At 43.4% G+C, this 14,209-nt stretch overlaps 1 protein-coding gene across 2 annotated transcripts in view; it reads left to right on the forward strand.

The window, feature by feature from the left end:
- LOC146858980 (prostasin-like) overlaps positions 1-14,209 on the forward strand; it is a 91,107-nt gene that overhangs the window by 50,363 nt on the left and 26,535 nt on the right. The window contains exon 2 of one of the 2 annotated variants that reach the window (XM_085646931.1): positions 4,018-4,085. In XM_085646931.1, the coding sequence (XP_085503057.1) occupies positions 4,033-4,085 (53 nt within the window). In that variant the 5' untranslated portion in view covers positions 4,018-4,032. Of the gene's footprint in view, positions 1-4,017; positions 4,086-12,959; positions 13,220-14,209 lie in introns of those variants that run through there. The other variant, XM_085646930.1, reaches the window with a different exon arrangement.

The following is a 14,209-nucleotide window of genomic DNA, read 5'->3' on the forward strand; positions in this document are numbered from 1 at the left end:
TTGATGTACTTCCTCCTCTCAGTTTCCTTTCTTCTGAGCTTTTCAGGATTCCCATGTCTCACTTTTTCTTCTTCCAGTCCACGTGGAGTTGCCAGAAGAAAGTTTGATTAAGGTCTCAAACCTTCTGGATTATGACGCTACCAGGATGTAATTGGATGAACAATAGGCAAAGGAAAGAGTATACCATAAATCGCAAAGGAATCTCCTGCGCAGGTACAGATGGTGGATGGAACTCCTCTGGTCTCTGAACTAGTCACATAATTGAAGATACCCTTAAAATTGACATTTGGTTCTCACCAAGAAATTGTCTTGCTTGAAATTCTTGCTTCACCCAATAATAGTGTAATTGTAGGAGTTCTGTGACTGGTACACCATAATAAACTGAAAAACTAGAACAATGTCTTTGTCCTTCCAGTTTTGTCATATACATTGCTATCCTTCTGAGGGCTATTGGACTCCTAAGGAATTTGAGCCTGAATGATAAATTCTCCTCATGGAATTATTGTCCAGTACCATCAATATGCTAGTTTATCCAAGAAACCCCAAAAAATAAGTTTGCCTCCTCATAGGGAATTTGACTGTACTGTTCCTATTGAACCAGGTGCTATTGTGACATTTGGAAGAATCTATTCCCCTCAGAATCAGAAAAGGAAGTCCTTAGACAATATCTACAAGAACATATGCACAATGCACTTATAGCACGATCTTCATCTCACCCTGTAGCTTCAATGTTTTTTGAGTGTGAAAATCAAAGGAACGGAATCCTTGCATAGAATATAGGGGACAGAACAAAATCACTATCAATGATCGATATCCCCTACCTTAGATTAAGTATGTTTGGGAGTCTGTGAGAAGGTCTAAGATATTCACGAAATATCATCTACTAGGAACATATATTCTTTGAATATAAGAAGGGGACTAATGGAAAACAGCTTTTAGGACACTATTTCAGAACCAGCTATTGTTCAGCCTTTTATGGATCAAGTATACAGAATCAATTTTTAATCTTCTATTTAGATGATAAATAACTTTATTCTAAGGAACCAAAAATGCATTTTCAAGTCAGCAGGCTTCAATAAAATCAACTCTTTCGTAAGCCAGCAAATGTGAATTTGATCTACATGAGGTTTCTGAATAAATAGTCAAGGTTTGTAAATGAATCTTTAAAAGGTGTCAGCATTTCTAGAGTGGTTAATTCCTTCCAGCCTCAAGTAGACTCAGTGTTTCCTCGGATTTATCAATTTCTACTGATGGTTTATTTGTGACTTCACTTACCTAACTAGTATCATAACCTGATTATAAGAAAATAAAAATAAAGGAGATGCTCATTCGAGGTTTCCAGTGGATTTAGGGTCTAAAACAAGCTTTCACTCAAGCTCCAATTCTGCAGCATCCTGACCCAGCTTACAAGTTGAGACTGATGCCTTAGAGAGAGCTACTGGTGCAATCCTCTTGCAGGTTCAAGGTGACAATGGTTTGGAACACTTCATTTTTTTATTATCACATGTTCTTTTAGATTCTGAAAGAAACCATTCAGTCCTTGAAAGAGAACCCCTGGCTTTGAAATTGGCTTGCTCTGAGTGGAGACATTTTTTTATGGGAGATACAGAGCACAATGAGATTTGAAAGAATCACTGGAATTTGCAAAGTGTCAGGAACATGCAGTGCAGGAATAGTAGACAGGCTCATTGAACCCACCTTTTCAATCATTATAATTTTTCTATTACTCATATTCCTGGCTCAAGAAATATTCTTGCAAGGTTGTGAATCCACCTGTAAACTGTAACAAATGTTAGGTCCCAAGTTAGCGTGAAGTGAGAAGGACCTGTGCCCCGCACAGTGAAGAAAAGCATAAAATGACTCGGATTCCTGACCCAACCACATTGTAATGCAGCTTATAACTTGAATATTGAAGATGTGCACGTGAAACCGTTTCAGATCTGTAATGTTTGATGAGCCTGTTAAATAAAAAGAGTTACAAAAAAATAAAAGAATTCCCATGCTGATGGGCTGAAGGCAGAATGTCCACAAAGGATTATAGGGGTGGTACAATCTTTCCTCGAGAAGCTTCAAGTTGTACATTCAAAAGTCTCAAGGAAAACATGGGAAGACTTACGATCGAAGGTTTGTAAAGAAGAAAATCTAGCCTTTAAAGGAATTGCCCTATTCATTCCTTTCAAAGAACTAAGGATTGAGGTTTTGAAGATGTGTAATTACTTGACTGCTGCTGGTCACAGAGATGTTAAATCAACTTTAGAACGTATACTTCATTCTTTTTGGTGCCATTTATGTGGGAAGACACTACACTTTATCTTAATTCTAGTCCAGTCAGTGTGTTTCCAGGGGAAAACTTCACATTCTAATCTATCTGGATGCCTTCAACCGTTACAAGTAGTACCACTGGAGCCTTGACATACTATTTCCACTGATTTCATCATAGACTTACCTCCATCTGAGAGGAACTGGGTTAGTTATCATCGATTTCTTCTCCAAAATGGTTCATTTTACAGCCTTGAAAAGATTGTGTTTGGCGAAGACTTTGGGACTTGCAATTTTCTAGGGTCAAATAATCTCAGCTTTCCGGAGTTGGTTTTTTTTTTTGGCGCATGGGCTATTTTCCGTCTCGTTGCTCCTTCTGGAAGGCACTAACTGCAAGGTGCTTTCCTGCGTCAGCGCATCGTGGCTACTGGAATGCTTACTCTCATCTCTTGCAGACTAAGTCTGTGGAGACGAGGCCATAGAGGCCGATACGTAGCGTAAGAAACCAACCCAGGCTGCAAGACAATGACAGAAACATATCTTGCTCAAATATTGCTTGGCGGAATGTGGGTTGGTTACAATAGAACAGTTTTTCTGATTTGGGTTGGCACATTGAATAAATCCTTAGCATCAGGGTGACAAGAAAATCTGTCTCTCTAGAAAATCTAGAGAATGTATCAAAGGGAGAAGCTGAAAGAGTGTCTATGGAGGTGATGAAAGACCCCAGCACCTTCGGGAATGAGGTGCCTAGGGGGGCAGGGTGGGCACTTCCTTGAAGGGCATCCCCAAGACTTGAACAGAAACTAGGGTAGCCCATGAGTACGATTGATGGGAACTAAGCCCTATATGAGTCACTGCCACATGTTCGTTAGTGTAGCCTTATTCCCAACACTCCAAAGGATAAGTTGACCAGACCCATCAATGACAGGGTTCCTCGTACTCTGGATGAAAGCAGTATGCGGACAATACCTTGGGGACATCAGTCCTGGGTTTAGATCTGGGCTTTACATAGAACCCTATCTAGTCTTGGATGGATTTGTATCCACAGATCTGGTGACACAGTAGTTGTTGGCCTAGACAGATGCTGGTATAAGAGTGATGACACACCAAATACTTAATTTATTTTGGTAGAAAGGGAGAAAAAGGTGTAGGTTGCCTCAAGATAGACCCTCAGCCCCTGCAGAATCCAGTCTGCCCTAATGTTCTTTCTGCCATGGTTTCAGGGAAGGCATGAAGGGGACTCTGCAAGGATCGGAGGATAAGCAGACATTTTTTCCAGCCTCATAAGGAGACTACTAGGGCCTCTATGGATGAGTGTGGATTATACGGATATGTATATATTTTTTGACCAAAGAAGGTCTGGGTGATTTTGTCTTCCATCCTGTTTCAGCAAACCCGTTTTGGTATAGGGTGTCTCCTCACCTGTCCTAAAATAGATTAGGCAACTGGGGGCCGCCGTCTTGTCCTCGGCTCTAAGGGAACGTTCTCAGATATACATACCATTGTTCACCCATCCACACACTGAGTTTTGCTGACCTTTCTAGAGGCCCCAGACTTAGCTTGCAGTGGGGTAGGTGTGGAAGAATGGGGTGTGGTCCTCCAAAGAACTTGAACAAAAATGGAGTCAAGTAATGAAGATCCTACGACACAAACTGTGCCTGCTTTGACTCCTCTCCATGCTGCCTAGCGTCATAATCAGTAAAATATGCTGCCTGTTGGTTTCAGTCTGTTCTAACTTAGCCTCACTTTGTCTTTCAGCTGCAGGATGTTTTCATGGGGAGTCTTTTGAAGGAAATCTATAAGGATGCATCCATCTTTGCAATCAGGTAGGATGGTCTTTTCTGTTTCAGCTGATCCTGCCATCATTACTCTTTTTCCCTCCCTCGCTGTTGTTGGTTTCAGTTGATAAGAGCCTGCAAACAAATAATGTGTCAGGCTAGTAAACTGCTTGTTGCTGTCTAACAAGGAATTGAGGTAATTACAAACTCCATAGTGAGAATTAAAACTGCGGATTCCTTTATGCAAGGTGGCCAAAGATACAGAATTAATAGCCAGATTTGTAAATTCAAGTAAATCTGCAATAAAAAGGGCTTCTAAATGTTTAGATTATGTGATCATTTTAAGCTGTCTCTTTCCAGTATACCAAGAAAGGGCGTGGGGCCGAAATTCATGGCCTGGTTTATAGCAAAATTAATCTGGAGGGCATTTTCCTCAGCATATAATCTCATATGTTTCATTATCAATTGGTCCCAAATGCTGTTCAATCACAGATCATAACCAAATGGCTGTCTGGTCACAGATCATCTCTGTAAAACAGCGCCTGATTCTTATTATGGCCATATATCGCAGGAAAGGAACGGTCATGTAACGAAATAGTCTAAATCAATCACATAAAAAAACAGAATGGCTGTGGCCAGTACTCACCCTTAGTAATTGCCATATTTAATGAGACTTGGGGTTTTATCACAATGGACTGTTTGGCCCACGTTTTAAGAAGAAAGATTGTTAGCATTTACAGCAAATTTTTCAGAACATCTGAGGTTATTAATAGATGCCAAATATGAGAATCAATAAGGTTAACGAATATAAAGTGCTACGGCTTAGTGCCATGAATTATAGCTTTATTTTCAAGCGACGCCATCGGCAGAGTGGACATCTCGTGGCAGAAGACAGTTGGAGTTGGTGGAAGAATGACCTTATCATTAACCACTGTACGGGTGTTATCCAAGAGAACCCTAGAGAAGATCTTTGGGTGGCGTAGGCGCACAGCCAGACCAGGATACTACAATCAGCAGGGTATTGACAATTGCCCTTCTTGAATAGCGGGGGCCAAAAAGGGAACCCCTACATTGCTAGCGTAATGGTCCACCATTTGGAATCGACTTAGAAACAGAATGGATTATTTTCGAATTATATCATCGAGACATGTCAAGACATTTAGAAGACCATGGAATAAGTTTGGGAGTGAATAATGTCAAAATTCATGGCGGAAATGTCTAGCAAATTGAGTAGAGAGGTTAAATGGGTGAGCTCGTAGAAGTATTTAGAGGGTAAAAAAATGTTTTGCATCCTCTATAATAATAAACATTTACTTACCTATGCATGTCTATATTGACTCGGAAATCTATATTGTGGAGTCGATATGTTTGCAGGTCGATATTATTCACCATAATATTGTGACCTACAAGAGACAATAAGCATTGGCATAGCCAATAGGTCTCGCCTTTGGGACCTTATAAGTATTTAGTTATGCAGCACAATATCCTTGGTGCAACAACATCAACTGTTGCATGGCGAAACACTTATAAGGTCCCAAAGGCCAGACCTATTGGCTATGCCAATGCTTGTTTTGTTAGTGGAAGTGTCTGGTCTATACATATATTATTACAATATGAAAGCATGTTGGTCCGGTACAAATGATACAAGTTTGCTACATAAATAATGATAACATTCCTAGCAAAAGGTATCTATTCATTCTGCTTATTCCACGTTTCCAAACTGCAGGTGGGGGCCAATGTTTGGTATTTCTTTTATTTTTTATTGTGCAGCTAGTCCTAATTTCTTTCAAAAACACTATTTAGTGGAGTGTATATAATTATATTATGTTTTGCCAGATGATAGGAAATAAGAAAGGCCTCTGTTGTTAAAAGGTGCATAATATTTGGGGATTTTCAAAATACACATTGCACTGTTAAGAAAACAGTTGTGATGTAAACATGAGTTGCCAGGTAGAACAATGGAATTTAACAAAAGTGAGAACTACGACTTTAGTCGGATATTCTGTGGGTTTAGATCACACCGTCTTTTGAGCTTGTAAAAGCCACATACACATGCAAATGGCTTGATTTCTGGGTGCCTGGTATTTTAAAAAGGTAAACTTGCACTCTTACATCATATTGCTCGTGCCAGTGACAATATTATGCAGGGGTAAAGCCTACTCCAAGGGTACATGGACGCAGTCCAGTGAGAAAATACCGTGGAAAGTTTGGGAGTACCCAAGAACTTTTGCGAGCGTGCAAAGGTTTTTTCAACACATTCTAACCCAGAAGAGATTCACTCCTTTTAATTACAAGATTAAGTCCATTCCAGGGTTGGAATACGACGGCAACACTCCTAAATAGTGGGTTTTGGGGGCAGAAGGGGGTTTTTCCTCGAGAAATAATATTTAAATAAAGACTGTACAGGTACAGAACAGCAGAGCCTGCAAGTTTTCCAGGTCCCGGCATAAGCATCCAGTCCAGGTTTTTCCCTCACATTCTGGTAGTTGTATTCACGATTTTATAACTGGATTTCCAAAAATACGAACATTGCAAAGAAAATTCCTGGGCAGGATGCGCTTCTCACCTGAATCTAGGAAGCGGAGATCTCTGAATTAAGTTGCAGTGATGCAAGCATTCCTGGCAAAGAACAAGACCCACACACACAAGAATGCAAGTTTCCATCAGTGAGGCTATGCCCGTGGCAAGCAGATGTGCAAGCTTCCGTCAATCAGAACTGGTTCAGGGAATGTAGAAGTGCAAGTCTGCCTTACCGGTAACTGGCTGAGAAATGCGGAAGCAGAAGTTTCCCTCAGAAATATTAGAGAAAGCAGTGAGGCACACATTAAACATAAATCTTTGCAGCAGATGTCCTAATGACTAATCTATCCTAGCACTATGCGTGGAAACTCGATAATTTACCTCAACCGACTGCACAGCAGCCCATTAAGTTGACACTATGCCGTGATGAGACTCCATTCAAATGTGCAACTCCACTCAGTCCTCAAGGAGAAGTGCACGCACCATTTAAACATGTAGCAGTGTGGTTTTGCTCTTGTGTAAATCAGAGCAAGGGCTGAAAGTTTGTGGAGGAGAACGTGAGAGGTTTGCAAAGAGTAGCAATGGACGGCAAAATTAATATGGCAAAGTTAGCAGGTTGACATTAGGGCATCTCGACACAGTAGCCTCCGAGCCTGCATTCCCATTCATTAATTCATGTGTTCCTGGATCGCCTGAGTGCCACGGTCTAGAAACAGTAAAAAAAAAAAGTCGGCGTGAAAGTGAACGCGAGACAGGAAAATGTAAGCAAGCGCGGCCACGCTAATTACAAACAGATGGCCCCTGCGCGCGGCTGCTTGCTCCCGCAAGGTGGATGCCGCCACATGCACAAGTGTGAGGAAAAGTGCAGACCGATTTCTAAAGGTCATCTCCCAGAGCAGCGCATGCGCGCATTGCTAGGCTCGACCTAAAAAGGAAGAAAAGAGAGAAAGGAGGAAGAGGAAGAAAGAAAAACATTGACAAAGAAATAAAGGAGAGATGAAAAAGAACCTGCATGTGTAAGATAAAGAGACAGGAGTTGTAGGGTGGTGAAGGAAAATGAAATGAAGTAGAATCAAAACTAAGCACTCTTGGTATTTGCCAATCCTTTCATTCAGCAGCACAGGCATCCGGCTCCTAAGAAATATTTTGAGCCCCTCCACTTATTTTTTTTGCAAATTAAGCCCGGTTAATATCATTAGCAGACATTGCTTATCAAAAGGGATCCATTGGACAAAAATATGTCTAGATGCAAAAATTGCTTTGTCAATGCAAATGAGGAAATCCTGCGTCATTGTTGACGCGGGCACTGAGGCAAAGAGAACGTGAAGAGTTGCACTGACTCCACGACAAAGAGGTGGCGCACAGGCAGTGCACCCTAAAGGGTGCCTCTCTGGAGGAAGCAAGGGGGTCCAGTGGGCCTCCCCCAAATATCTCCTTGCAGATGGGTGCAGTTACTTTTATCCTTCCTGCAGGGGGATCTCTGTCCTCCTTGAAAGTGCAGGCCTTCTGCCACCTACACTGTGAGAGGTGGATTAGCTGCTTCAATCAGATGGTCAGTCTTTCACTAATGCGCTGCCCCCAGGGCTGCACAAGATTGCTGTAGCCCTGGGGCAGCACATTATCATTAATTGGATGCATTGTCCCTGCTTGCGCCCAGTGCACCTAGTTAAAGGTGCACTGCAGTGCAAACAATGCATTTTTACTGTAAGTTAAAAGGGAACACACACAGCCTATTGGAAACACGCATTGTGTGCATTGATCCCTTAAACTAAGAGTACATTAAAAAATGCTCTAGATTTCACAGTGCAATAGTGTGATCTGTAGAATTTGCCAGATTCTTAATATAGCAAAATAATTACCTGTGACTACACAAATATTCGGGTGATATAAATTTGATTACAAAACCTGTTTGATGCTAATTAACTAAACTAATTAACTAAAGCAGAACAAGACCTACGGATGAGAAACAGGTTATGTTTTATATTCACATGTAGTATTCCCTTGGTGAAAATAATGGCATTAAGTAGATTTTGATTTTTTTATATTAAGCCCTAATAATGAAGATACAATTTTCATGTTACGTAACAATAGTTACTATCAATTTTGGGGAGCTTCATTTGGGGCGTAGAAGTGCAGAGGATCACAGAGCATAAACGAAGCCGCCCAAAAATTAAATGTGATGGGCCCCACCAAGTCGGAAATTATATGGACTAAGGATCTTTATTAACCCTGATTTGGAGCAAATTGTCAAGACGACGCTGTGGCAGAAAATGGTGGCCTCAGATATTGTAAAATCATCAAAATTCTTTTTGCAAAAGTTTCAGTTAAGTAATTTTTTTCTTGTAGGTAACTATGGATTAAAATAGCTGAAGACTCGCTCTGGGAAGCTGGTTGACAGTTAGATCCCAGAGTACTGCACTCATGCAATATTTTATGGATAGGAAATTAATTGCATGACCATTGGTTTCCTGAAAATGTGGCATGGATCCGTTGTCCTGCACCTGGTTGGCTGACCCTGCTAAACACCACAATGGGAAATTCCAAATTTTCCATAGAATTTCGAGACACTGAAAGGGTTAAACAAATGGACATGATGGAATTGCGAGACACTGTAGAGAGAAGGGGAAGCTGATACCAATATAGCTGTTTAAACGAAAATTATATCCCATTCATACCCTTTTACATTACTTTAGGTTTAGACATTATTAGCTCTGAAGGTAGCCAAGACCTTTTGATTTTACTAATATTATATGCATAACATACCTAATAATATAGGGGCTTTCAGCCAGTCCTCTTCAGCCTTTGTTCCGTTGTGTGATACACATCTTTCTTCCACCCACTACAGCGTACAGCATGGGGCAGTGGGTCAGCCCGTTGCAGACAATGGCTAACTGCACTGTGAGTGACCACATTCTGCCCTTTCACACTGTGTACATTAGCATGGAAAGTAGGTCTCTTCAGTGCCAGGCCAGAAGCTAATTTTACTTCTAGTCATTTTTTTTAGATTGACAGGGGCCCTTCAGCACCCCGATAAAGTGCTGCGAAAACCATGACAAAACAAAACATGCATTGACAAAGCCAAAAGGCTGGACAGCAAACACTTTCCCAGCACTTGTTCATCAAGTATGCACATGACTGGGTTCAGTTTCGTCTCAGGAATTCCAGGTTCTTCAGGGGCCATGTTTTTGGATTATACATAACATTAAGGGCCTGATTACGATGAGACTCGGGGGCTTTCCGAGTCACATCGTAGGTTTCACTTTAAACCGCCGCATTACAAGATACTTCAAAATAAGAGAGCTTTTCTAGGTACTGATTATTGCCATAATTGCCATAACTAAACATGTGGGAAAATACCTGTGTACCCACCCGTGTGCCCACCCGCCCTGCTCCTCCCTCACCCCCTCACCCTGGAACCCCCCCAATACTGCCCTCCCCCTCCGACCACAGCCCCCGCCCCTCCTACCCCCACCACGTGAGGCATGGGGACCGACAGTCCCTGGTGATACTAAGCTTACTCACCCACCCCTCCACAATGCTAGACCTTTATCTATGTTCAGGCATGCACTGTAAAGCAATTAAGAACATCCAACAATAAATGAAGAAAAGCAACAAAAAAAAAGGGAAGGGAAAACTGTCACTCTCTGGGATAGCAAGACCAACGGAGACTCACTAACGGGCAGAGAAATCATTGGAATTTAAAGCTCAAAGAAAACTCAAAGAAGGCAGTTTACACCTGACCGGCAAAGTAGAGACAGCGTTCTGTAGGAAGGGCTTAAGATGGCTTCAGTGACAATAAGAAATCTTTTGCCTGAATTTCTGATTGAAAATAGTGCATTTTCCCCTGAAAAAACACCTTCAGTTTAGACGCGTTGAGCAAAAAGACCTGAGCCCCCTTTGCCTGAAATTCCAGGATTAATTAGCGAAGAAGCCACTGCTTTTCAACTGTCCTTTGACAGAAGTCAGGGCGCACTAAGAAATCACACCCCTTCCCAGCCCTTTTCCGATCTGGCCTAGCAAGGTCATATAAGGATTCCCTAGCCCAAAAATTATTAAGAGAAATCAAAATAGCGCATGGGCGATTATTGAGTTGCCCCCCTGCTCTGCGCTGATTGAAAGGAAGGCGATTGGCCTTTTAGATTTGAGTCTTCCAGTTCCATTGCTGAAGATCTGGGAAGGCCTCTTCAAAGAGCTTGATAACAAACTGATGAGCATCCGACCCTTCCTTACCCTCTGGAATACCCAGGATTCGCAAATTACTTCGCCTAGCCCGATTTTCAAGATCAGCCAGTTTCAACAAGGTATCGTCTCTCATTGATTGCATTAGTTCAGTCTTATTCTTCTGCATGGCCAGATCATCTTCCAACTGGGAGATCCTGGCTTCTACCTCTCCAATTCTTGCTGCGAAGTCCGAGCATGTCTTGGCAATCCTACAGATGGAGTTCTGCAATTTCCTACAGGCACCTTGTGTCCGAGAGCTCTCAGCCCTAGTTTCCTCCCAGTGGGCCATAATCACTTGATATATTGTGGAGAGTGTAATTTCCTCAGAACCTTTGGGATTGATGCCAGGTACTCCTGGTGTTACTCCATTTCCTTTGTTCTCTTTTTCCCCCAGATCTGGCCAGTAGGAGTAGTCCCAAGTCATGACGCCAGCGGCCCCCTCAAATGATGCAGGGAAGGCAGGTTGATCTCTCAGTTTCCTTACTGTCCCAGGGTCGCGCAAGGATCTATCATTCTCTTCTTCCCAATGTAGGCTACTTGTGTCGCACCCTTCACAAGCCCAATCTTTATCGCGACTGTTATCCTCAGAGGAATTAGAGTGATCTGATAAAGAGAAAAATTTGTCAACAACATCCTCCTCCCTGCCTGTAAGTATATTTCCTTCTCTCTGTATGGCCGTGCTGGCTAGGTGAGTTATATCCAAACCCCCTGTTTCCTGACCATTGCATAAGTCATAGCTTTCCAAACTGTGTGGCGCGACACGTTACTGTGTCGCGCCCCATGCGTAGGTGTGTCGCGTGATGCGATGACGTCAGGGGCCGATATTAGGGGAATGCGACTCGAGCCTCACTCAGTGTTTGCGATGTGCAAGGCGGAGCAGCAGCGGAGCATGAGCGGAGCGGAGCCTCGTGGTCAGGAGCTTGATTCAGCAGCGGTCTCAGCGGCGGAGTGACGCGGGCCTGGATACAGCGAGAGGCCAGTGGAAGTATTGACCTCCCCCCCCTCCGGGAGTGCTACGACGCTGCTCACGGCTCAGCCCTGAGTGCTTAGCCTTGTTGTGACACAGTGGCATCGGAGCCGCCTCTACCCCACCATCCCAGGCACTCACTTGGTAAGTAAGTAGTGAGATATAGAAATGTTTTGGATATTTTAAAACGCTGATGGCATACAATTAATATGGCTCCAATCATAGAGGCGTAGTTTGTATCCCTTCCCTGATGCTAGGTTACTTAACTAGTATGGCGCCAATCTCGGAGGTGTAGTTACTACACCTCCGAGATTGGCACCATACTAGTTAAGTAACTTAGCACCAGGGAAGGGGTACAAACTACGCCTCTAAGATTGGAGCCATATTAATTTTATGCCAACAGCGTAAATGCAGAGGGTAGTGTTCCAGAGCAGTCTGGGGCTTACTCAAGGGAGGTGGTGTGGGCTAGTAATCGCCATTTGCAGGTGCACAGAAACAATACTCAACGCCCACTGAAGGCCATTGTTATTATTAATGCCCAGCTATGATTGCTAACGCTTGCATGATATGATCAATATTGCGCATATTAGAGTGGGAGAGAGTGCTTTATTAACCTTCCTGCTTTCTCAAATTTGCTTGGAAATGCACCATTTGCCCAATACTTTTTCAAAAATATCTCGGGGGGAGAAGCCCCCCGAACTTCCCTTAGGTGGTTCGGGCTCGCTCACTGCGATCACTCGCGTTACCGTGTCCCTAAAAGAAATTTCCCAAAAAGGTGTGTCACCAACATGAAAAGTTTGGAAAGCTGTGGCATAAGGGGACTCCATTTCCCATAATGCATTGGGGTTGCTGTGTAAGGATTGTGCAGTCTATTTCCACCGAGGGGGGAATTTCAGTAATGCCACCAAGCTCCCCACTTGCATCAGGGAGACTGAGCGCCTCTGACTGCTCCTTCCCCTGAATCGGCACTCCTCCAACAGCAACATTGCTGCTAATGTTGTCATCCTGGGTCAGAATAGTTAGCGCCGCCGTTTCCTCTCGCACCTCAAGGGCCGACTCAGCTATTCTTTCGGATGGAGATAAGCCGGCACACCCAGCAGCATTGCCAGCAATTTTTCTTCTAGCGGTCTGTGCCTTGAACAACGCCGGCACCGTTTGCTTACCGCGAGTAGCGGTTCCGTTCCTGCCCGCCTTTGACTGCTCCTCCGCCACAGACCAGCGGCTCGCGGCTTCAGAGCTTCCCCCATCGCCAACAGAAACTGTCTTCCCCGAGTTATCTGAGCAAGCCGGCATGCCGCGTCCCCTGAGACTCCTGTTACTCATCTTCGGCAGCATTGCCCCAGTATCCTATGAAGCTGGAGGAAGCGAAACAGTTGCTGGGCTGTGCACACCCCAAGACGCCAGACGACAAGGGAGCGGGACTCCCCACAGCCAGAGCCACGATCTCCAGATCATCCACGTGGACGCAGGGCTGGTAAGAGATATAAGCGACGTCTATTTCCTCATATAGCAGGTTTTTCCCCTCATGTAGCGATGTTCAGAATCGCGGTAGGAATAGGTCTAGCAGGGAGAGAGTAAGTGGCCAGCTCACTCGGCTATCGAAACGGCCGCCATCTTGACTCCCAGTGACTTTGTCTCTTTTAGAAAACCTGCGGTAAAGTTTCTATCTTACTATGCGCTGTTAATGGAATTTTTTAGGGATGACGGATAGGAGCAGCAATATTCGAATTTGTTCTTTAAATTGCTGTGGCCTTAATGACAGGAAAAAAAGAGGTATACTAGCCAAACTTATTAGGTATATGCGGATTTGTGCACTATGTCTTCGGGAAACTCATATTTCCTGGAACAATCGAGGCTGGCTAAAAGATCTGGGTCTTGATCTCCTTGCAAGTCTCGACAAGCTACGACCACCCGAGGGGTAGCCATATTGGCAAGGCATGGCATAATAATGAGCAAGCGTGTTAAGGAAGGCAATTTAGGTCGATGGGCAATCTTAGAAGCAATCGTTAGGGGTACATCATATACTATTTGTTCCTTGTATGGCTCAAATTTGGACGATCCTACAAGCCTAGACTTTCTAAATATTGAACTTGCTCTATATGGCCCTCTCCGATAGTTTTTTGCAGAGATTTCAATATCCATCTGAGTAGCAATTTTAATCTTCACAGCAATACTCCATATTTGGGCAGGAAGGGTAAAACATTTCAGGCTCTACAGGGGCTCTGTCAGGAACACGGCCTGGTCGACATGTGGCATAGACAGCGACAGGCCGAGCCCGGGTATACGTACTTCTCAGCCCTCACTGCAAATTTGTACGATTAGATTACTTTTTTGTATCTAATCTAATTGCAGAAAGGATTAACTGCGAGTTCTTCCCCAGATTAATATCGGACCACAATACGCTAGTAATTCAATTTCCATCTAGTAGCTCGGTACAAGCTGTGGCAACCTGGACATTTGTTAG

The sequence above is a fragment of the Triturus cristatus genome, chromosome 3_2 (genome assembly GCF_964204655.1).
Source record: "Triturus cristatus chromosome 3_2, aTriCri1.1, whole genome shotgun sequence".
Taxonomy (NCBI): Eukaryota; Metazoa; Chordata; class Amphibia; order Caudata; family Salamandridae; genus Triturus; species Triturus cristatus.